Source organism: Physeter macrocephalus, chromosome 11 (assembly GCF_002837175.3).
Source record: "Physeter macrocephalus isolate SW-GA chromosome 11, ASM283717v5, whole genome shotgun sequence".
NCBI classification, from domain to species: domain Eukaryota; kingdom Metazoa; phylum Chordata; class Mammalia; order Artiodactyla; family Physeteridae; genus Physeter; species Physeter macrocephalus.
Genome location: NC_041224.1, coordinates 89,351,995 through 89,377,659, shown reverse-complemented (window position 1 = coordinate 89,377,659; position 25,665 = coordinate 89,351,995). Strand labels below are relative to the sequence as shown.

Below are 25,665 nucleotides of genomic sequence, written 5' to 3'. Positions count from 1 at the left end.
CGTGTCCCCTGCATTGGCAGGCAGATTCTTAAACACTGTGCCACCAGGAAAGTCCCTCTGTGGTATATTCTTTATTGTTTTTTTTTTACAACCCTTAAAAATATAAAAATCATTCTTAGCTCATAGGATGTATAAAAATAGGCTGCAGGCCAGATTTGGTCCACAGGCTGTAGTTTGCTGAATCTTGATATTGAAGATCTGAATATCACTATCAACCACCTTGATCTAACTGAGATTTACAAAATAATTGCAGAATACACATTCTTCTCACGTGCACATTGAATGTTCATCAAGATAGACCATGTACTGTACCATAAAACAAGTCTCAATACACTTCAAAAGATTGTAGAGTATATTCTCAGACCACAGTATATTTAAAATTAGAAATCAGTAATTTTAAGGTATCTAGAAAAGCCCTAAGTATTTAAAAATTAAATAATACACCTCTAAATAACCCATGGGTTAAAATAGAAATTATACTGGATATTAGAAAATATTTTGGATTAAATGATAACAAAAATATAACATATCAAACTTTGCAGAATGTAGCTGAAACAGGAATTAGGGAAATTTATAGCTTTAAATGTTTATATAAAAGAGGGAGAGAGAAAACAATAAAACAAATACGATAAATTCAAACATTTGGTGGATAAAGGATACATGGGAGTTCCTTATACTATTCTCAACACTTTTCTGTAAATTAAAATGAAAAAAAAATAGAAAGCTCCCCCAACCTCCTTAATTTTATATTCAGCCAAGTTGTTATTCACATGTGAGACTGAGAAACAAAAAGAGATAAGATTGGGTCAAGACAGTGGATTATCTCTCTTTCCATCCAAAATTACAAATATACATGAAGTTCTGTAAAAACCAGGGTGACATTAGCAAATAAGAAATTTCATATAACTACTAAAAGAGAGAAATCAGACAGGATGACATCTATGGGGATAAGAGTGGAGAAAAATTAAAGTACTAATCAGAAGAGCAGTAATTAACTAATTAAACAATTTTAGAATCAGAAATTAACTGACGAGCCACTTTCAGATGAGTAGGTTGAGTAGGTTAGTCCCTCCTTGCCCTGGCCTATATCAAGAAGTATGATGGAAAGGTATTTCCCTCTACACTAGTGGTTCTTAACTTTGCCTGCACATTGAAATCATCTGGGTAGCTTTAAAAAATACAGAGCCTCAGATTCTTATTTAATTGGTCAGAAATGAGGCCTGAGTACCAGACCTATGTTTAGTATTGAAATATAGTATAAATTACAGAAAAATAAACTTGCCTTAAAGTGCTAATTAATGTAGAGTTACTGAGAAGTTTGGTCCTGGTACAGGAATTTGGGAGGTAGAAGAGAATACAAAAATATATCCATGTGAATTGCTATTTCAAGTAGTCTGTAAGTGGACTATTTAATAAGTAAGCATTTGGAAAAAACAAAATACTGGAATACAACTACCTTCCTTTATAACAAAATAAACCTCAAGTGGATTAAAGAGTTGAATAAAACATGGAAATAAAAAAGTACTAGAAAAAAAGAACAGGTAGATTTTTTTTTCATAATATTAGGTAAGTAAGTCCTGACAAACATGCCACAAAACTGAAACTACAAAAGGCATTATTTAAATTTACTGAATAAAAACTTTAAACTTATCTATTGGTAAAACACATTATTAACCAGATAGCAATACAGCTAAAAAGTAAGAATATTTGTAGTGTTCTTACAAACCTGAGAAGTTCCCGCAAATCAATATAAAAACATAATAACATGCAAATGAGAAAAGGATGTAAGCACATGCCATTTTTATAATGAAAAACTTAAATATAAAGCAATATTCAAATTACTATAATACCCATCTATAAATCAAATGTTATTTTAAGATCCTCACCAGAAAACAAATCATTAGAAAATTCTGACAAAAAAATAACGATACACTTGATTTTGGCTATTTCGATAGGCAGTATATAATAATTTACTTACAAGTTGATATGCATTCTTCACTTCTTGCAATCCTATCCTTTATAGATTCTGAAGGTGTTTTCTTGCTGCCATGAATGGTTGTTGTGGAGAGTTCGTTCAGCTTCCAGTGGGTCCAAAAGCCTTTTTTAGGTTTTAAACCTGTTGATACAAATATGTATATTTAGCCAAAGAAATTAGGATTTAAAAAATATCTTTTGTCAAAGCCTTTTTAGGAGCATTATACATTTCATTCTCACAACAGTCCTGTGAGGATTGTCTCAAGTTTCAAAAGAGGAAAGCTCTACGTAGAAATGTTAATGTCTTATCATATAAAACTGAGAATTAGAAAAGAGATAAGCTTGATATATACCTTTGTGACTCATAGACATAAGCTAAGTTCATAAACGGACATAAGGGGAGATTAATATTGTGAAAACTTGGAAAGGACCTAAATATCCAACAACAGTACATCCATACAGTGGACCACGAAGTATCCATTAAAAGTTACCTTGTAAGTATTTGTTAACATATAAAGGCAATCATAATATGTTTTTATGTGAAGGACAATTTTACCATATACTTATGTGTGACTATAGCTTAAATATTAACATGATTTCCTCTCGGCATAGGTAATTATTGTTTTAAAAATTTCCCTATCTGTATCTCCTATTATTTTTAAAATAATGCCTATGAATCAATAATAGTACCCTAAAATAAATAAAAATAAATTCCATTTAAAAAGTTCCATTTTTGTTCCAAAAACTGTATCGGGTTGAATAATTGATTTAACCACACTAAACATTTATATCCTCAGCAATAAAAATGAGAACAATATAATTCCTTTGTGTACTCCATATGTTTATTCTGATGGTTGAGACAGTATATGTTAAAGTGTTCAGTAAATGGGAAATATGAGCTAATATTATCATCATTATTAACATACATTGATATAAACATAGCCAGTATTTTCTCAGTAGTGAGTATTCAATGAGGATTATTTGCTATATTTTGGTATCAAGTTGGAATTTTCTAAGTGTTTTTAGATTTGGATATTGCCTATTTCACATTAGTTGCCACTAGATAAAATATTCAGAAGCCTGAAGTATGATTCATTTGAATGTTTCTCAATAGACTGTCTATGTTTTAAAATATATAGTGTATTCGTGGAAAATCTGGGGAATAGTAAGGCTAACAGATCAGAAGATTAACCTTAAAATAGGGTAAGTATGCGGGCTTGTCCAGGTGAGCCCAATGTAATCAGAAGGGTCCTTAAATATGGAAAAGGAAGGTAGAGGAGTCAGTATCAGAGTGATGCAATATGAGAAAGACTGACTATCCATTGCTGGCTTTGATAATGAAAGAGGGCCATGAGGCAAAGAACGGAAACAGCTTCAGAAAAGTTGCAGAGAAACAGATTCTCCCCTAGAACCTCTAGAAGAACACAGCCCTGCCAAACATCTTCATTTTAGCCTAGTGAAACTCATTTTGGACTTCTGATTTCCAGAACTATAAGATAACACATTTATGTTGTTTAAAACTAAGTAGTAATTTGCTATAGTAGCAATAGGAAACTAATACAGTCTCTGACGCTCTAAGAATTGTGTATAAGGAACTCTGGTAACAAAAATTTTGTTTGTGAAAAACGAACCAAAAATGAAAGCCAAGGGACTTCCCTGGTGGCGCAGTGGTTAAGAATCTGCATGCCAATGCAGGGGACACGGATTGGAGCCCTGGTCCGGGAAGATCCCACATGCCGTGGAGCAACTAAGCCCGTGCACCACAACTACTGAGCCTGCGCTCTAGAGCCTGTGAGCCACAACTACGGAGGCCCGCGTGCCTAGAGCCCGTGCTCTGCTACAAGAGAAGCCACCACAATGAGAAGCCCACGCGCCGCAACTAGAGAAAGCCCGCGCGCAGCAATGAAGACCCAGTGCACCCAAAAATAAATAAATTTTAAAAATAATTTAAATAAAAAAGAAAGCCAAATGACAATGTAAGAAATCAAACTGAATATAATGTAAATAACCTAATAAAGTGATTACTTCATCCTGATAAAAAGGAATTTTTTTTATTAAGGAGGAGAAATTGAATCAAGTATTTTAGATCTATGCTATAAACATCTCCTCAACAAAGAAATAAGAAAAACATGTCTTATAAAATTCTTTCAACAAGTGCTCTAGCCAATACAAAATAATAAATCACAACTGAGATAAAATCTTACTGAAAGTTGAAAAGGTCGTTTATGAGCAAAGACTCAGAAAACATGTGACTCTTGATAGGTATGCAATGTGAGAAAAGCATTGCGAGAGAAATCTGTACAAACATATTCATGATTAAATAAACCATAGAGGCTCTAGTGCAGCTACCACTACTGCCTTTGTTTTCAACTTAAATTTTTATCGATGCATAAAAATTAAAATGAACAATCATGTACAGCTCAATGAATTTTCACAAATTTAATATATGGTGTCCATGTTACCAGCCCCCAGAAACAAAATATTCAGCACTCCAGGTGCCCTCCTTTCTAGCCAGGACCAATTCCCAAGAATAAACATTATCTTTACTTCTAAAATTATAGATCAGTTTTGCCAGATTTTGAACTTTGTATCAGTGGACTCATACAGGATCTACTCTTTTGTGTCTGGCTTTTTTCCTCCCTCAACCTTGTTTCTGTGATTTGTTCATACTATTGTATATAATTATAGTGTGTTCATTCTCATTGCTGGTAGTATTTCCTTATATGAATATTCCAGCTTATCTAAATTTCATATTATTGATGGGCATTTGGACAGTTTGTTTTGATTATTATATAAATAGTGCTGCTAAGAACATTTTGTGTTTTTGGTGTACAGAAATATGTACATTTCTGTAGGTTATGTACCTGGGAGTCATAGATATGCTGGTCTAAACTCGCATATGTTCAGCTTTAGTAGATATTGATTGTATACTCCCACCAGTATGGCTGCCTTTTATCTTAAGAAAATGCAGGTTTGAAGTTTTTTAACTCTGTTTGAGATAAGTGTAGATTTACACGCACTTGCAAGAAATAATAGAGAGAGATTCCCATACCCTCTATTTAGTTTCCCACAATGGTAACTAACACCTTGTAAAACTATAATACGGTATCACAACCAGGATATAGACAATGATATAGTCAGGATATGGAACGGTTCCATCACAAGGATTCCTCGAGTTTCCCATTTTAGCCACACCTACCGTCCACTTTAAACCATTTTTTCTGCCTGATGTGAAGTTAATAGGCGAGGAAACAATAGATGATCCTTTTGCTACAGAAATGTTTTCTACTAAGGTGAAGTAGCCCACAGAGAAGTATTGAAACAAGTGTTCAACAGGGATGACTAGCCTATGTTGGAAGGATATGCATTCATAAACAGCCATATTCAGACTAGAAGTGAGCAATGAAGTTTACTAAAGATAGACCAATTTTGTGCCTGTGTAGATGGTTTTATAATAAAACTGAGATCACTCCACCTTTTGTGAATCCTAGGGTGTTAATCAAGTACTTGTTTTAGCATATGAATAATAAAGCCCAACTAGTTGCTGGGAAACACTGGGAGGATTAGGGAGGGCTTGCTTCCTCTAAGTCTTCAGAAAAAATTTCCCTTTTCCTTCTCTGCAACAGTTTTTCATAAATTAAATACTCGTGTTTTTATTTTATTCACCTCAGGGGGCAATAATCCATTATTCATAAGAGTTCAGACAATGGAGTCTGACAGGCTTAAGGTGAAATCCTGGTTCTGTTACTTAGTAGTAACTGTGGACAAATTCTCTTAACCTTGGTTTTCCCTTTTGTAAAGGAATAATAGCATATTGTTATAATAAGGATTTTTGAGGCTTAAGTGAGATTTTTTATGTAAAATGTGGATTTCTCTTGCTCAGCTTGCTGTTGACTTTGCTGTGGATTTAACCCTCTTTGTATAGGTACAAATGGAGACCAGTTGTCATGTCTAGATTCTTGCCCAAGGCTGAGTCCAGCATCCATGCATCTAGCATAGTTCTGCTGTTCCTTCAATGTCTACTTATATTCTTGAGTCAGGCTATGAAGATTACCCTAATTATCACTGTATTTTTTCTTCCTTTGCTTTCAAATGCTTTTAGTGTTTACTATTTCTTTCTTGTAATTCTCCTATAGTGTAGACACCATTTAGGGCACAGTCATCTCCTTGTTATATTTTAAAATAATCACTAAAAATTTGAGATTTTGTTATAAAAAATGCAAATGTTGACGAATATTACATCTCAAACTTAAATCCTGATTCCATAAAATCCTACCACCACAACCTTCTCTTACAGTCTTCACCATTTCAGTAGTTGTCTCGTTGCTCAGGCTAAAATTCTGGGCATCATCCCTGACTCTTTTATTTGTTCCACTTTCAACTTCTATATATCAATAAATCCAATGGACTCTGCCAGCAGACTTACCTAATATAACTTTCCAGCTCCTCATCCTTTAACCAACCTGTTCCAACCAATCACCATGTCTCACTTCTATTACTGCAATAACTCCAACTGCATTCCTGATTCCACCCTTGTCCCCTCTATGGTCTCTTGTTCTCCCCAAAGCTAGAGTGATCCCTTATACACATATTTTAGGTTACAAGTATTATTTGCTCAAAATCATCCAGTGCTTTTCCATTTCACTCACAATGAAAGAGTCCTTATAACTGCCTATAAATTATGAGATGCCCTAACCTACAGCCCTAACCTACAGACATATCTCTGACCTCATCTACTTTTCAATTCCTTTCTCATTCTACCTCAGCTACATTGGCTTCCTTGCTGTATTGCAAATATCTTCTACCTGCATCATGGCCTTTTCATATGCTGTTCCTTCTACCTAAAAAGTTTTCATTCCAGATATTGACATAGTTCATTCTCTCACTTCCTTTGAGTCTCTGATCAATATTACCTTCTCATAAGGTATTCTCAGGTAACCCAATATGAAATAATACCATTTCAGTGGATGTGTTTATAAACACACATTAGAAGACTCTAAAAGGTGGAGACAAGAAGGCAGACTAACTAGGAACCTCAGGACCCAAGGTACAACACAACAGTGAAGTCCTTGGGTTTTCTTTCTGACTCATATTTCAAACTGGGTGCTAGAGAAACCAGAATCCAGAAATGGTAACAGGCAAAGATTAAAGAAGTCTCAAGAAAATCCTCCTCTCTCTAGCCAAAGGACCAGGAAAAGGGCTGCCTAGTAGGACAGAAAACCTTTAGACAATAACTGCTTACTCCAGCCAAACACAACAGGAAAATCTGCTGCTCCAAACCCACCACTGCCAGAAAAGGGTGGTTGGAGAGCCTCAGCTTCCACTCTCACTAGGGTAGTATCAGAGGAGGCAGAGCAGAGACCGAAGACTTTTATTCCCACAGGACTGGAATGAGGTGCACTTTCCTCTCCCTATGGAAAGTGGTGTCAGAGGAGGCCTAGTGGAGACTGTGACCACTGCCCAGATATAACAAGGCTACCCTCCCCCTTATAGTGTCAGTGGAAGCCACTTGGGGAGCAGTAACAAGGCATCCCTGCCCCTAAAAGCCAGGGTGGTATCAGTAGAGGTCTGCTGGGAGCTATACCAAACCCTCCTCCCACCGCTATGTTAAAAGAGACCAAGTGGGTAACCTGGACTTTCATTCCCCACCTGACAGTGCCCTTCTCCCCCAACTAGAGCAGTGTCAGAGAAGGCCTGTTGAAACAAAAAATTTAGATAAGATTCAGAGTCTTATAATACCCAAAATGTCCAGGTTTTAATTGTCATATAAAAAACTAGGAAATTCAACTTGAATGAGAAAAGACAATTGTCAGTATCTAGATGACACAGATGTTAGAATCACCTGACAAGGATTTTTCAAGCAGTTATAATAAAAATGCTTAAACAATAATGAACACACTTGAAACAAATGAAAGAACAAAGTCTCAGTGAAGAAACAGAAGATATAAAAAAGAACCAAATGTAACTTTTATAACTGAAATGTACAAAAACCAAATTTTTAAAAAAATCAAGAATGGGCTTAACAGCAGAATGGAGGGGACAGAAGAAAGAATTAGTAAACTGGAAAATAGAATAATAGAAATTGCTGAATTTTCAACCTTCAGATTAATTCTACCAGTCATAGCCTATAAAGTTTCCTGAACAAGAAAATTTTTGTTTACTTCAGTTAAAACTACCCATTCTGATATTTAAATAGGATAAGGTATTTATGTTAGTGTTCTTGCCTTTACTTCAGGCAGTTTGCATGTGGAATGCTTTGAAGACCCATAGGAAGAGCGTAAAGTAGACACCCCCCACTGGATTTACCAGAGGACTTTAAAACCTTTCCTTTAAATCTCCTAGCTCATTGTTATTGCTCATCTAAATATGTTATATACATTCTTCTTTAATTACATAATAGAAACTAGTTAAAAGCATAAGAATTATAAAAGAAATATGAAAACTATATTTGCAGATGATATGCATAGAAAACCCTAGACAATCAATGACAAAACTAACTTGAATAAAAGGATTAAGTAAGACAGTGACTTATAAAACTTCATACAGAAATCAATATGAATTTTCAGGGGACACAATTCATTCTACAACAGGTCTGTAGGAAAGTTGTTCTGTTCTTCACATTTTTTTTCTTATAGTATTTTTGTATGAATGCTGTGCTCATTCTCTTTTTGCTTCTAATATTTGAATTAGTTGGATTTTTCTCTATAATTAGGAGACTCCTGTCCTATGTGTATTGATGGAGGTGGGTGGTCCTCAGGGTTGTTTTCTAGCATGTACCTCCCAAGGACCCCCTCCTTAAAATATGAAACATTTTCTTAAAGAAATGGTTTGGTTACTAAGAATTGACACAAAACAGTTTTAAAAAATTAGTCAAAATTTGGACAGATTTATAAGAAGGACTTGAAAACAGGCAATAGCTTCTGGTAGTCCATAATGGTATAGTAGTCTTAGGAAACAATATTGGGGAGGTATTTCCAGGAATATGAAACAATACCTTAGTTTTAAACCCAAGTGCCTACATCTCTAGCTAAGTACTCTAGGATGGAATCTTACTTCCCTTCCCTTCAGCCTTTGAGTCCTACCATTCCTACCTACACACACACACACACACACACACACACACACACACACACACACACACACACACACCATGATTCAAAAAATAAGTTTTCCTTGATTAATGATTTTATGTTCTACAAGGAACTCAATTAGCTCTAGAATTTACCCAATATAATTTGCTATAAAAATGCCAGCAGTGTTCCAAAAGCAGCTTAAAATATTTCTCTTACAAATATAAAATATATATGGTATGGTTTTCTTTCTGTGGCAATTTGGGTTTCTACAATAATTCTACTGCCTGTAAAATTATTTGGCTTTCTAAAGTAAACAACTGATTAATTTTAGTAAAACAGAATTTTCAGAATAAAATAAATAATCATTATTATTTTGAAACACAGACATCAATATGCTATGTTTTGTAAGGCAAAGAACTATAAACTTTTTTGACTGTAGTAAACAAAACACTGCAATTCAAAAGTTTTAGGTACCACAATAATGATCAATACTTAATGACATTCTTACCTGACAACCAGAGAAAAATGTTATTCCCTAGATCTTCTTTAAATTCATCATTAAAGAAATCACTGGATTCTGGAAATGCTTCCTGGAATGTTGCATAGATAGCTTGTGCCAAACAATCAGGATACACCTACCAAAAACAGTCATATTAAAATAATTCCATATTTCATATAACATATCTCAACAAAGAAATTACAAATTTGTGAAATATACGTGTCCCTTTTTTCTTATAGCTTGCTTTTGGCCATTTAGTACTTCTTTGTACTTCTAACTGAGGAATATGAACAGAGTTGAAAATAAAGTCAGTCAATTCGGCTATTTGTTAGCATTTTGGGAAACAAAATTTAATTTGCATAAAGGATGAAGTTACAATTAAAATAAGATACTTTAATGATTCTACATTTATTTCATTTAACCTTGCTATTGATACCCTCTTTCAGAAAAAGAATACTGTCTTTCAGGTCATTATAATAAAAAGCATATATATATATATTTTAATTGAAATATATTTGACATGTAATACTATGTACGTTTAAGGTGTACAACATGTTGATACATTTGTTTACTGCAATATGATTACCACCATAGCATGAGCTAACACCTCTATCATGTCACACAATTATCACTTTGAGTGTGTGGTGAAAATAAAGAGCATGTTTTTAAATAACTGAAGCCTGTTTAGGTGAGTTAATATATTATAACCACAATTGTAAAATCATGATCAGATTTTATATTTGTATCATACAAATAGATGGTACTACCAGTATTCTATTAGACTTAAAGTCGCTTGACTACTAAGTTTCTCTCGGGGACTGACTAAACACAGGAAGATACCAGATTTTTATAGTAGAGATTTAAAATATTTTATCTACTATTTTGGAAGGCTGGCAGACACCAGAAACTATAAGAGGCAAGGAACGGCTTCTCCCCTAGGGCCTCTTAAAGAAACTAGCCCTGTTGATACCTTGATTTTAGTCCTGTAAGACTCATTTTGGACTTCTGACCTATATAACTGTAAGACAATGAATTTGTTTTGTTTTTTTGTTTGTTTGTTTTGTGATACGCGGGCCTCTCACTGTTGTGGCCTCTCCCGTTGCGGAGCACAGGCTCCGGACACGCAGGCTCAGCGGCCGTGGCTCACGGGCCTAGCCGCTCCGCGGCATGTGGGATCTTCCCGGACCGGGGCACGAACCCGTGTCCCCTGCATCGACAGGCGGACTCTCAACTACTGTGCCACCAGGGAAGCCCGAATTTCTGTTGTTTTAAGCCATAACTTTGTGATAATTTTTACACCAGCAATAGGAAACTAATATAGTCACCTAATCCAGTGCTAAAATCTGCTGGTAATGGATGGTATTCTTTGAAGAACTCCGTAAGTTTTTTGGGGTAGGGGAGAAGAGGAGAGGGAAGAATGCTTTAATATACTGATATATTTAATTTTACTGAATGAACCATGAACATTTTTACTACCAGAAAAATCACATATTATATTTGTGGTATATAAAATCACACTAATAATCAAAATTTAAAAGTTGAACAAGGTAAGTAAGAGGAACTTTCAAAAGTTTTCTGTGAATATCTCACCTTCAGGAGATCAGGGGAAAGAGAGATCAGGTGTCAAATGGTGTTGGGAAATTTTCTGAAGGAATATCATTGCATGACATTGGAAGAAACTGAAGCAAAAGCTATACTAAATATGTTCAGATTCAGTTAATTTGTACTGAATAGTGAGACCTGAAGCCAATTTCTTGATTCTTAAATATTAATAATTTTCTCTTTCTGTGGTAAGATAAATCAGATGAGCCAATAGTAACAAAACACCTTCTTATTTGAATGAGTTAAAAATAATAGAAATTGGTCAATGAGAGTTGAGGCTCTCTTTCTACTTATAGAGCTGTGGAGGTAATAGACCTGTAGGGAGGTGGGGTGGTTCTCAAGCATTGAGACAGGGAGAGGGAACATTAGAAAATGACTGAACAAAGGTCAAGGGGTCAAATCATTAAGGTGTACATGTTATTTGTTCTCAAGAGAGGCTTTGAATCTTAGTTAAACAACTTCTAATTTTCTCCTTGGAAAAAGCCACTGGAAATAGGCACTTGGAAAAATAATCAAATCATGATTTGAGAAGGATTATAAATACAATATCTATCAAAAGGCACATCCATCCCAAGGGAGAACATTTGGACTATAAATGTAAGACTAGAAATTACAGAATAAGGGATATGTAATGGTGCCACTACCTCCTTTGTTCACATTAAATAGGTCTTTTATTCTTTTCTTAAGAGCCCTGTGTTAAAGCATGCTTGATTTCATCAAGCCATGTGTATAGGCTAGAAACACCACAAAGGGATAGACTAGGTGAAAGCGTATGGATAGGAGAAACAGCTGGTTTTGTCATCTCTAGACAATTTAATGACCAAAAATCCTAACCATTATTTTCCTGCAAATAAGAAAAATAAATTTAATATTAGCAGAGAAAATCTTAGTCTATCTTTCAGAACATTAGTGTTCTATAAACAATTTATGAATCATGGATCAACCTCTTCATCTGATGGACAACCAGCTGTGGAAGTGAGAGACTGAATGTCTTGCCAAGATCACCTGGGTAATTATGAGCAGATTCCAGATGTGAAGTCAAGTCTCCATGCCCAGTCCACTACTGATTTCCTTCTACGATACTGTATGTATATGTTTGTGAGATAGATCAGGATTGAGCATAAATATTTGGCAATTTAAGTTTGTTTATGTTTTCATCATGAAGGACATTTATTTTTATTTTAGGTTTTACCCATGAAAACATTGACTGACTCAAAAATACTTTTGTATTTCTGATTTACAGATGTCAGTACAACAAAGTATTTGAATGTGGCTTCTGCTTTGAAATGCTACATGTTTACATTTTAAAATAGTGAAATTCCTACTTGTCTTCATTTCACATTACTCAAGAACATAAATTATTTTAATCAAATTATTTTACTATAACAGACATAGTAAAACATTTGATTCATAAATTTGTCCATTGTTCTTTACTCTAACAGGTGCTTAGTACTTAGGCATAACACAAGAAGTTAAGTCCTCTTAGATCAAAAGATACTTTCTAAAGTAAAAGAAAAATGATAATTTTGTAGGTAAAAAACCAAGACTATACATAGAACAAGTCAACCGTTTTCAAATTATTAATATGCAAACAAATACATATACCACACTAAGGAGATTCTGTAAGGCTTTTAGTCAGTAGAATACAATATTCTGGGGTGGAGGGTCATGACTTTTTAAATATTATCATTATTTACTCTACTTTAGGCAATTTTGCTTGCAAAGTAACAAAATGTGTTCTCATATGTGTTTAAATAAAATAACTATTTTTATATTTCACTTGCTATAAAAATAATTAGCATAATTAGTTAATTTCTATATTTACCTGAAAGAATGCATCCTTTCGACTTAGAGGTATGCTCATGAAAAGTGACACATAACTTTCTGAAATTCTATCAAACAAGGAATCTTGACTTTCTCTGTCAGGCTTAAAAAATAAAACACACATGGAATTAAAATCATTAATATTACAATTTAAAATTAGAATCTGTTTATATAATGTCAGTAATTCTATCTTCTTAAAGGGCAGATCAGTTGCTATAGTGGAATGAGCATGGGTTTTTGGCATCATGCAGACCTGAATTTGAATGCTCGCTCCATTATTCATTAGCTGCACTATCCCAGGCAAGTTAATTAAGTCCTAGTTTCCTTATCTGCCAAATATAGATAATATACACATACCTTAAAGTGTTATCTTAAAATTAAATAGGGACAAGGATTATGTTTTGTTTGACTTTGTATTTCAAGCCCTCAGCACGGTGCCTGGCACACTGAAAGCACACCAACATTTGATGAATTAATGAAGGTTCTTGAATAGTAGTTGGCATGCACAAGGCAATCAATGACATAGTTGTCTGCTATTATTCTATAACCATTCCAAATTTTTCATAATCAGTAACTGAGTATAAAATCAAAGCAATTACTGAAATGAGACAGCCATAGCCAGAACTAGTAAAATTGTGACATGAGAACTATACTAAAAACAAAGTAAGTAGAATGTCATAAGAAGGAAGAAATCTGTAGATAATAATAATGTCAATATTAAAGTCCTATGGTAGCACCTTGAATTCTTGCTCTATTAAGCAATGAAGAGATAAATTAGAGTGCAAATCCATGAATTAAGCAATAAAGATGAATTAGAGTCCAAATTCATTTATGATGTCAACAGTAGAAGCACAAGCTGGCATTAATAGGTTTTGGTAATAAACATCAAAAATGATCAAATTTAGGGGTAGTTTTCTATGAAATTAGCATGCCATATGAGCTGGGATTCATAAATGCATAGGATCTTAGACCTAAAATGGAAGTTAGATATCACCTAGGTTAAGCCCCTCTATTTTAGTGACTGCATTGATGCTCAGAAAGATTAAGAGAATTATTTAAGGTTATACACAGTTAAGTAACTGAAAGCCAGACTAGAATCTAGGTATCCTAACGCCCAATACAGCTTTTATGCTGTGTAATAAGTTTATGGAAGGAGATAGTAGCAGAAATAATAATGATAATGTTAATAGTTAACAATTCTTGATCATTTATATAATGGACAGTGGTTCTAAAACTTAAGGTTGTGTGAGAACTAAATGAGATAATATATAATTTACTAGTAAAGAAAGTTGTCATGTTTCAGTTACATGATCTATACTTAACATGTGTGATGAAATACCCAAACAGAAAGTTCCAGAACATGTCTTTGATTAATACAATTCAATCTAATGTCCACACCATATGTACCTCCACAGGAAACTGAGTAGCAAAATGGTACAGTAAATTTTTATACATGTTTTGGTATGCTTGAAAAGAAAACGTATCCTACAGCTTTTGGATATTCAGGTTACTGATGTGTTCATTAGATCTAGCTATTTAACATATTTTAAATCATACTTGCATTCCAGGAATAAATTTCATTGGTCAGATTGTATAACCCTTTTAATATACTGCTGAATTCAGTTTGCTAGTATTTTGTTGAAGATTTTTGCATCAATATCCATCAAAGAGGATATTGGTCTGTAGACACTTTTTTTGTTGTAATATCTTTGGCTTTGGTATCAGGGTAATGCTGGTCTCATAAAATGAGCTAGAAAGTATTCCTTTCTCTTCAATTTTTTGGGAGAGTTAGAGAAGGACTGTTGTTAATTCTTCTTTAAATGTTGGCAGAATTCATCAGTGAAGTCATCTAGTCCAGGACTTTTCTTTGCTGGGAGGTTTCTGATTACAGAAACCTGATTGAATCTCCTTACTAGTTATAGGTCTATTCAGATTGTCTATTTCTTCATTATTCAGTCTTGGAAAATTATATGTTTCTAGGAATTTGTCCATTTTATACAGGCTATCCAATTTGTTATATGTTATATGTTTGTTCACAGTAATCTAATAATCCTTGTTATTTCTTTGCCAATAGTAATGTTTCCACTTTCATTTCTGACTTCGGTAATTTGAGTCCTTTTTTTTTTGGCTGCACTAAACAGCATATGAGATCTTATATGAGATCTTAGTTCCCCGACGAGGGATCGAACCCATGCCCCCTGCAGTGGAAGCACAGAGTCTTAACCACTGGACTGCCAGGGAAGTCCTCACTTTTTTTCTTACTCTAGCTAGAGGTTTGTCAATTTTGTTGATCTCAGAGGACTAACTTTTGGTTTTTCTGATTTTCTCTACTGTTTACCAATTCTCTATTTTATTTATCTCCACTCTAATCTTTATTAATTCCTTCCTTCTTTGTTGTTCTTTTTCTAGTTCCTTAATATGTAAAGTTAGGTTGCTGATATATTGTTTTTTGATTTAATACTTTAAATTTCTCTTTTAGCAATGCTTTTGCTTTATCCTATGAGTTTTGGTACATTGTGTTTTTTGCTTTCATTTGTTTCAAGTTATTTTCTAATTTCCCCTGTGATTTATTCTTCGAATCATTGGTTGTTTAAGAACTCTTATACATCAACAATGTGAGAATAATTTGTACATCCCGTTTGGAAACAACTTGGCACTACCTTGTGAAGTTGAACATCTTCATACCCAACAATGCAGCAATTTCATTCCTTCTCTATGTGTCTTGCAATTTTTGTTTGAGAGATGGACATCTTCAACAGGACAGTAAAACCTGAGGTATAAAGTAGTTATGCTTGGGAATAGGTATGTCTCTTCTCTTGTTAGCCTTTAGGGGTCTGAGTCAATTAAGTAAAATGTTAAGCTCCATTTGGGTTTTGTTTTTGCTATGGTTACTCTCAGTGAAACAGAAGCTTCAAATTCCTCCTGCATTGCCTTGTTTTTATAATTCTTTTTTTTTTTTTTTTGCGGTACACAGGCCTCTCACTGTTGTGGCCTCTCCCGTTGTGCAGCACAGGCTCTGGATGCGCAGGCCCAGCGGCCAAGGCCCACAGGCCCAGCCACTCCATGGCATGTGGGATCCTCCTGGACTGGGGCACAAACCCGTGATCCCTGCATCGGCAGACAGACTCTCAACCACTGCGCCACCAGGGAAGCCCTAGAATTCTTGAAGACCCAACTTTTGAATTCATTTTCTCTAATTCCTTCTGTTTTTCAGTTTTTCCTTTTATTGGTTTCCTCTCTGATCTTTATTATTTCCTTTCTTTTGCATACTTTGGTTTTCATTTCTTTTTCTTTGTCTAGTTTCCTAAAGTTGAGGTCATGGTTTTTGAGAACTTTCCTTATTTCAAATCTAGACATCTTAATGCTTTAAATTTCCAAATACTGCTTGAGGTCCATCCCACAAATTTTAACCTGTATTTTCATTTTCATCAAGTTCAAAATACTTTTCAATTTCCCTACTGATTTCTGGTTTGACCCACAGTTCCTGAGAAGTATGTTATTTAGTTATCAAATATTTGAAGATTTTCCAGGTAGCTTTCTGTTATTCATTTATAATATAATTCCATTTTGGTCTAAAAACATACTTTGTATGACTTGAATTCTTTTAATTTCATTAGGATGTTTTCCTAGCCCAGAATATAGTTGGTAAAGGTTTAATGAGTACATGAGAAAAATGTGTATTCTGCTGTTGTTATGAGGAATGTTTAATAAATATCAATTAGATCCATAAAGTTGGTTAACAGTATTGCTCAAGTCATCTACATCGTTCTATAACATTAACTGGTTTTCTGCACATTCGACCAATTACTGAATATAAGGTGTTGAAATACCTAACTATACTTATAGATTTGTCTATTGCTTCTTTAAGTATTAAATTTTTTTCATTAAATGTGTTTCAAAGCATCTTAATTAGGTACATAAATATTTATGATTGTTATGTCATATTGATGTATTGACTACTTTACAATTATACAATTACTTTCTTTTTCCCCAGTAATATTCTTTGCTTTGAAGGCTACCCTGTATAATGAGTTCAAAAAAGTTGTGATTTTTGTGGATTATATATGGCTTGTCTTTGTTATTTTGTGAGTGGAACTGATGTACTTTCCAGCCTCCTGAATCTTTTTGGGAGCCAATGTTCCAAGGACAATTTTGAAAACATTAAGGGTATATCATCACTGGAATTCTTCTAGTTAAACACCATCAAGGAAATTTTTATCATTAGCCTACACGTTGGCCAGCAATTTTTGGAACACTGCATTCTCACTAACAATAATAAATAATAATGATAGATGTAACCATTGAACACTTACCATATACCTACTTCCATGTAAACAAACAACTTTACATGCACTTTCTAATATAACTCCCGATAAACAGATAAAGTAGGTAATTTTTTTAAATTTTATGAAAGACTTAGAGGGGTAAGTAACTATTCAAAGTCACATCATTTTCTAAGTGGATAAACTTGTTTTTGAAAGCCAGATCTTAATTCTATTATATTGAATCTCATATTACATTTATATAGTATTTACAGTTTACTAGGGATCTTATTCATGTCACTTTTAGTACACACACTCTAGGAAAAAAGAAAGTATATGTTATTTTTACCTGTTTTTGTTTTGTTTTGTTTTATTTTGTTTTAGAGAGATGACATAACTGAAGCTCAGAGTGATTTTCTGACTAGCCCAAAGTCTCACACTAACTACTGGGAAAGCCAGATTTAAAATTTTAATTTCCTGGATTCCAGTGCAGCACTTTTTCTACTAGATCAAGCTGTCCCTATATCATAGGCAATAAAGGAAATCTGCTTTTATATTAGTCACCTAACAACTACTGAAATAAGTTTTAGAGCCAGCATACTGAACCATGCTATATTCTAGAGTATGATTATATATTTTTTTTCATATTATGCTGTTGGTAATTAAACTGTACAAGTGGCTCAGGGTTCTATTCCAGTTATAAAGTCAGTATTATTTATTATTCATAAAGTAGATCCAAAAATAGATAGAAGTTATGTGTTTTGTACTCACCTGAAAATGTAGTACAGCTTGAAATAGGAGCTAACCCAACAAAACAGATATTCCCACACAATGCTGGTAAAAATGTATGGGCATGCACCACACTTACTTGGTGGATTTAGGAGCCTAAGAGGTCATGCTATTTATCTAGTTCACTGGCTTCAATACATTTATATTTAACAATGAATCCTCTTAGAAATAAAACCATAGGTGAAATATAATGAACAGAACAGATGAAAGAGGAGCTGTTCTGGTTAAATCATGGAAATTTTGCTTCAATATGGCTTGGATACCCCTTCAGTTCCCTAGAACACTAGCAGAACGCTCATCCAGCTAAATCATATATTGTTCCTCAAAACACATCAGAAATCTTAACTGATACTGGAAATGTTATTAAATTATAACATTTTAAAATTATTACTGGGGGTGGAGTCAAGGTGGCGGACTAAGAGGATGTGGAATTCGCATCTCCGCACAACTAGGGCACCTACCAGGCACCGGCGGGGACAGGAGGAACCCCCAGCGACTGGGTAGGACATGGGGCATGGGGGGAGTGAAGGGGGATGAGAAGTGGAGGCAGGATGGGACTGGTGCCCCTGAGGAGCAGCTGGGGGAGGGGAAGGGATCCCATGCCTGAAGGGGTAAATTGGGGGACCATTGGGAGGGCAGGGGTTCAAAAGGGAGCATGGCCAGGATTCCCCTGCTCACTAGGGCCCCTGGGAGCCTGCTGACATCCTAGGCCTGATCCTCTGCACACGGAGGCCCCCTCCAGCCATGCACGGGTCCTGAGGGAGTGGGAGGGAGGGAAGGGGGAACAAAAGTAAAGGCCGGACCTCCGGGACCAGCACCCCGGAGGGGTGGCTGGGGGAGGAGGAGTTCCTACACCCAGAAGAACCCACCCACGGTTAGGGGTCCAGCGGGGACAGGGGAGACCCTGGGGGAGATGGTGATGGTGGTGTGCAGAGGAACGGAAGGGAATGCAGCCAGCACTTTCCTTGTCTACTTAGGCACCGGGGAGCCTGATGGGCTCCTGGGCCTAATCCTCTGCCCTCGGAGCCTCCCTCCTGCAATGCAGAGCCCAAGCCCCGCCCCTACACCCCTACCCAAGGCCCTACCTCAACACTCAGAGACCCCCTCCAGTGCTGGGCCTACACCCCACCCACACACCCTCACTCAGGGCCCTAACTCCAAACTCCAGAACTCCACACTCCACAGGTCCTCCTTTCCATGTACTGCCTCTCCCCTTCTGTGCAGGTACTAAGCAGAGGCCCTGCCCCACGCTCAAACGTCACCCCCCACCCACCTAAGTCCGGCCACACACAAAACCCTGCCCCTGCTTAAGTTCCACCGCACCTAAACTCCGCCCCCATAGCCAAGGCTTTTTTTTTTCCCTCTTTTACTTTTTTGTGTGTGTGTGTGTGTGTGTGTGTGTGTGTGTGTGTGGTACACGGGCCTGCCTCTCACTGCCGTGGCCTCTCCCGTTGCAGAGCACAGGCTCCGGGCACGCAGGCCCAGCAGCCATGGCTCACGGGCCCAGCCGCTCCGCGGCACGTGGGATCCTCCCAGACCGGGGCATGAACCCATGTCCCCTGCATCGGCAGGAGGACTCTTAACCACTGTGCCACCATGGAAGCCCCTCCTCTTTTAGACTGGGGTTATGTTTTACCTTGTTGATTCATTTATATTTTTATTTTTCCTAATAAATCTTTTATTTTTCTAATTTTATTTTATTCTTTATACTCTGTTATTGTTCTCTCCTTTTGGCTTGTTCTCCCCCTTTTTTTTTCTGTTGTGGTTTTATTTTACTGTGTTGCAGTTGTTTCAAATATATTTTTCCTTTTCTAACATATTTTCTTTTTTATTCTTTGATATGATACTGCTCCTTTTTTTTTTTTCCCCATGCCATGCAGCTTGAAGGATTTTGGTTCCAAGCCCAGAGGTCAGGCCTGAGCTCCTCTGATGGGAGCTCCGAGTCCAAAAAGCTGGAATAACAGAGAACCTCAGACCCCAGGGAATATTAATCAGAGTGAGGCCTCCGGGAGGTGCTCATCTCAGCACCAAGACCTGGCTCTATCCAACAGCTTGCAAACTCCTGTGCTGGACGCCTCAGGGCAAACAACCAGTAAGACAAGAATACAGCCCCACCCATCAGAAGATAAAAAAAAAGGAAATGACAAAAAATTATCTTACAGAAAAAGGAGCAAGATAAAAACTTACAAGACCAAATAAATGAAGAGAAATAGGCAACCTATCTGAAAAAGAATTCAGAGTAATGATAAAGATGATCCAAAATCTCAGAAACAGAATGGAGAAAATACAGAAACACTTAACAAGGAACTAGGAGAACTAAAGAGCAAACAAACAGTGATAAACTACATAATAATTGAAAAGAAAAACACTCTAGAGGGAATCAATAGCAGAATAACTGAGGCAGAAGAACAGATGAGTGAGCTGGAAGATAAAATGGTAGAAATAACTGCCAGGGACAGAATAAAGAAAAAAGAATGAAAAGAATTGAGGACAGTCTCAGAGACTCCAGGGACAGCATTAAATGCACCAACATTCAAATTATAGGGGTCCCAGAAGAAGAAGAGAAAAAGAAAGGGTCTGAGAAAATATTTCAAGAGATTATATTTGAAAACTTCCCTAATATGAGAAAGGAAATAATCAGTCAAGTACGGGAGGCGCAGAGAGTCCCATACAGGATAAATCCAAGAAGAAACAGGCCAGGACACATGTTAATCAAACTATCAAAAATCAAATACAAGGAAAAAATATTAAAAGCAGCATGGGAAAAACAACTAATAACATACAAGGGAATCCCCATAAGGTTAACAGCTGATCTTTCAGCAGAAACTCTACAAGCCAGAAGGGAGGGGCAGGTCATATTTAAAGTGATGAAAGAGGAAAACCAACAACCAAGATTACTCTACCCAGCAAGGAGCTCATTCAGATTTGACAGAGAAATTAAAACGTTTACAGACAAGCAAAAGTTAAGAGAATTCAGCACCACCAAACCAGCTTTACAAGAAATGCTAAAGGAACTTCTCTAGGCAGGAAACTCAAGAGAAGAAAAAGAACTATAATAAAAACCCAGGGGCTTCCATGGTGGTGCAGTGGTTGCGCGTCCGCCTGCCGATGCAGGGGAACCGGGTTCGCGCCCCGGTCTGGGAGGATCCCACATGCCACGGAGCAGCTGGGCCCGTGGGCCATGGCCGCTGAGCCTGCGCGTCCGGAGCCTGTGCTCCGCAACGGGAGAGGCCACGGCAGAGGGAGGCCCGCATACCACAAAAAAACTCCTGGGCCTAATCCTCTGCCCTCGGAGCCTCCCTCCTGCAATGCAGAGCCCAAGCCCCGCCCCTACACCCCTACCCAAGGCCCTACCTCAACACTCAGAGACCCCCTCCAGTGCTGGGCCTACACCCCACCCACACACCCTCACTCAGGGCCCTAACTCCAAACTCCAGAACTCCACACTCCACAGGTCCTCCTTTCCATGTACTGCCTCTCCCCTTCTGTGCAGGTACTAAGCAGAGGCCCTGCCCCACGCTCAAACGTCACCCCCCACCCACCTAAGTCCGGCCACACACAAAACCCTGCCCCTGCTTAAGTTCCACCGCACCTAAACTCCGCCCCCATAGCCAAGGCTTTTTTTTTTCCCTCTTTTACTTTTTTGTGTGTGTGTGTGTGTGTGTGTGTGTGTGTGTGTGTGGTACACGGGCCTGCCTCTCACTGCCGTGGCCTCTCCCGTTGCAGAGCACAGGCTCCGGGCACGCAGGCCCAGCAGCCATGGCTCACGGGCCCAGCCGCTCCGCGGCACGTGGGATCCTCCCAGACCGGGGCATGAACCCATGTCCCCTGCATCGGCAGGAGGACTCTTAACCACTGTGCCACCATGGAAGCCCCTCCTCTTTTAGACTGGGGTTATGTTTTACCTTGTTGATTCATTTATATTTTTATTTTTCCTAATAAATCTTTTATTTTTCTAATTTTATTTTATTCTTTATACTCTGTTATTGTTCTCTCCTTTTGGCTTGTTCTCCCCCTTTTTTTTTCTGTTGTGGTTTTATTTTACTGTGTTGCAGTTGTTTCAAATATATTTTTCCTTTTCTAACATATTTTCTTTTTTATTCTTTGATATGATACTGCTCCTTTTTTTTTTTTCCCCATGCCATGCAGCTTGAAGGATTTTGGTTCCAAGCCCAGAGGTCAGGCCTGAGCTCCTCTGATGGGAGCTCCGAGTCCAAAAAGCTGGAATAACAGAGAACCTCAGACCCCAGGGAATATTAATCAGAGTGAGGCCTCCGGGAGGTGCTCATCTCAGCACCAAGACCTGGCTCTATCCAACAGCTTGCAAACTCCTGTGCTGGACGCCTCAGGGCAAACAACCAGTAAGACAAGAATACAGCCCCACCCATCAGAAGATAAAAAAAAAGGAAATGACAAAAAATTATCTTACAGAAAAAGGAGCAAGATAAAAACTTACAAGACCAAATAAATGAAGAGAAATAGGCAACCTATCTGAAAAAGAATTCAGAGTAATGATAAAGATGATCCAAAATCTCAGAAACAGAATGGAGAAAATACAGAAACACTTAACAAGGAACTAGGAGAACTAAAGAGCAAACAAACAGTGATAAACTACATAATAATTGAAAAGAAAAACACTCTAGAGGGAATCAATAGCAGAATAACTGAGGCAGAAGAACAGATGAGTGAGCTGGAAGATAAAATGGTAGAAATAACTGCCAGGGACAGAATAAAGAAAAAAGAATGAAAAGAATTGAGGACAGTCTCAGAGACTCCAGGGACAGCATTAAATGCACCAACATTCAAATTATAGGGGTCCCAGAAGAAGAAGAGAAAAAGAAAGGGTCTGAGAAAATATTTCAAGAGATTATATTTGAAAACTTCCCTAATATGAGAAAGGAAATAATCAGTCAAGTACGGGAGGCGCAGAGAGTCCCATACAGGATAAATCCAAGAAGAAACAGGCCAGGACACATGTTAATCAAACTATCAAAAATCAAATACAAGGAAAAAATATTAAAAGCAGCATGGGAAAAACAACTAATAACATACAAGGGAATCCCCATAAGGTTAACAGCTGATCTTTCAGCAGAAACTCTACAAGCCAGAAGGGAGGGGCAGGTCATATTTAAAGTGATGAAAGAGGAAAACCAACAACCAAGATTACTCTACCCAGCAAGGAGCTCATTCAGATTTGACAGAGAAATTAAAACGTTTACAGACAAGCAAAAGTTAAGAGAATTCAGCACCACCAAACCAGCTTTACAAGAAATGCTAAAGGAACTTCTCTAGGCAGGAAACTCAAGAGAAGAAAAAGAACTATAATAAAAACCCAGGGGCTTCCATGGTGGTGCAGTGGTTGCGCGTCCGCCTGCCGATGCAGGGGAACCGGGTTCGCGCCCCGGTAAGACCTCTATATTTGCTGTCTACAAGAGACCACTTCAAACCTAGGGACACATACAGACTGAAAATGAGGGGATGGAAAAAGATATTCCATGCAAATGGAAATCAAAAGAAGCTGGAGTAGCAATTTATATATCAGACAAAATAGACTTTAAAACAAAGACTATTATAAGAGACAAAGAAGAACACTACATAATGATCAAGGGATCAATCCAAGAAGAAGGCATAACAATTGTAAATATTTATGCACCCAACAAAGGAGCACCTCAATACATAAGGCAAATTCTAATAGGCATAAAAGGGGAAATTGACAGTAACACAATCATAGTAGGGGACTTTAACAGCCTACTTTCACCAATGGACAGATCATCCAAAATGAAAATAAATAAGCAAATACAAACTTTAAATGACACATTAGACAAGATGGAGTTAATTGATATTTATAGGATATTCCATCCAAAAACAACAGAATACACTTTCTTCTCAAGTGCTCATGGAACATTTTCCAGGATAGATCATATCTTGGGTCACAAATCAAGCCTTGGTAAATTCAAGAAAACTGAAATCATATCAAGTATCTTTTCCAACCACAATGCCATGATACTAGAAATCAATTACAGGGAAAAATCTGTAAAAAATACAAACACATGGAGGCTAAACAATGCACTACTAAATAACCAAGAGATCACTGAAGAAATCAAAGAGGAAATCAAGAAATACCTAGAGACAAATGACAATGAAAACATGACAATCCAAAGCCTATGGGATGCAGCAAAAGCAGTTCTAAGAGGGAAGTTTATAGACATACAATCCTACCTCAAGAAACAAGAAACATCTCTAATAAACAAACTAACCTTACACCTAAAGCAATAGAGAAAGAACAAAAAACTCCACAAAGTTAGCAGAAGGAAAGAAATCATAAAGATCAGATCAGAAATAAATGAAAAAGAAATGAAGGAAACAACAGCAAGATTGATAAAACTAAAAGCTGGTTCTTTGAGAAGATAAAAAAAATTGATAAACCATTAGCCGGACTCATGAAGAAAAAAAGGGAGAAGACTCAAATCACCAGAATTAGAAATGAGAAAAGAGAAGGAACAAATAACACTGCAGAAATACAAAGGATCATGAGAGATTACTACAAACAAATATATGCCAACAAAATGGACAACCTGTAAGAAATGACAAATTCTTAGAAAAGCACAACCTTCTGAGACTGAACCAGGAAGAAATAGAATACATAAACAGACCAATTGCAAGCACTGAAATAGAGACTATGATTTAAAATCTTCCAACAAAAGCCAAGGACCAGATGGTTTCACAGGTGAATTCTATCAAACATTTAGAGAAGAGCTAACACCTATCCTTCTCAAACTCTTCCAAAATATACTAGAGGGAGGAACATTCCCAAACTCATTCTATGAGGCCACCATCACCCTGATACCAAAACCAGACAAAGATATCACAAAAAAAGAAAACTACAGGCCAATATCACTGATGAACATTGATGCAAAAATCCTCAACAAAATACTAGGAAACCAAATCCAAAAGCACATTAAAAAGATCATACACTATGATCAAGTGGGGTTTATCCCAGGAATGGAAGGATTCTTCAAAATACTCAAATCAATCAATGTGATACACCAGATTAACAAATTGAAGGATAAAAACCATATGATCATCTAAATAGATGAAGAGCTATCAACAAAATTCAACACCCATTTATAATAATAAAAAAAAAACACCCACAAAGTAGGCATAGAAGGAAACTACCTCAACATAATAAAGGCCATATATGACAAACCCACAGCCATCCCATTTACCATTGCAACAAATAGAATAAAATATTTAGGAATAAACCTAGCAAAGGAGACAAAAGACCTGTATCCAGAAAACTATAAGACACTGATGAAAGAAATTAGAGACGATACAAACAGATGGAGAGATATACCATGTTCTTGCATTGGAAGAATCAATGGTAGCAGAAAACTACTAGAGCTAATCAATGAATTTGGTAGAGCAGCTGGATACAAAATTAATGCACAGAAATCTCTGGCATTCCTATACACTAAAACTAGAACGAAATATTTCACAATTTGTATGGAAAAACAAAATACCCCAAATAGCCAAAGCAATTTTGACAAAGAAAAACGGAACTAGAGGAATCAGACCCCCTAACTTCAGACTATAGTACAAAGCTATAGTAATCAAGACAGTATGGCACTGGCACAAAAACAGA

At 36.7% G+C, this 25,665-nt stretch overlaps 1 protein-coding gene across 1 annotated transcript in view; it reads right to left on the bottom strand.

Annotated features, from left to right (window-relative positions):
• FAM227B (family with sequence similarity 227 member B) overlaps positions 1–25,665 on the bottom strand; it is a 211,404-nt gene that overhangs the window by 163,065 nt on the left and 22,674 nt on the right. The window contains exons 7-9 of the mRNA XM_024118458.3: positions 12,974–13,075; positions 9,556–9,682; positions 1,979–2,116 (exon numbers count right to left, since the gene is read on the bottom strand). Coding sequence (XP_023974226.2) covers positions 1,979–2,116; positions 9,556–9,682; positions 12,974–13,075 — 367 coding nt within the window. The remainder of the gene's footprint in view (positions 1–1,978; positions 2,117–9,555; positions 9,683–12,973; positions 13,076–25,665) is intronic.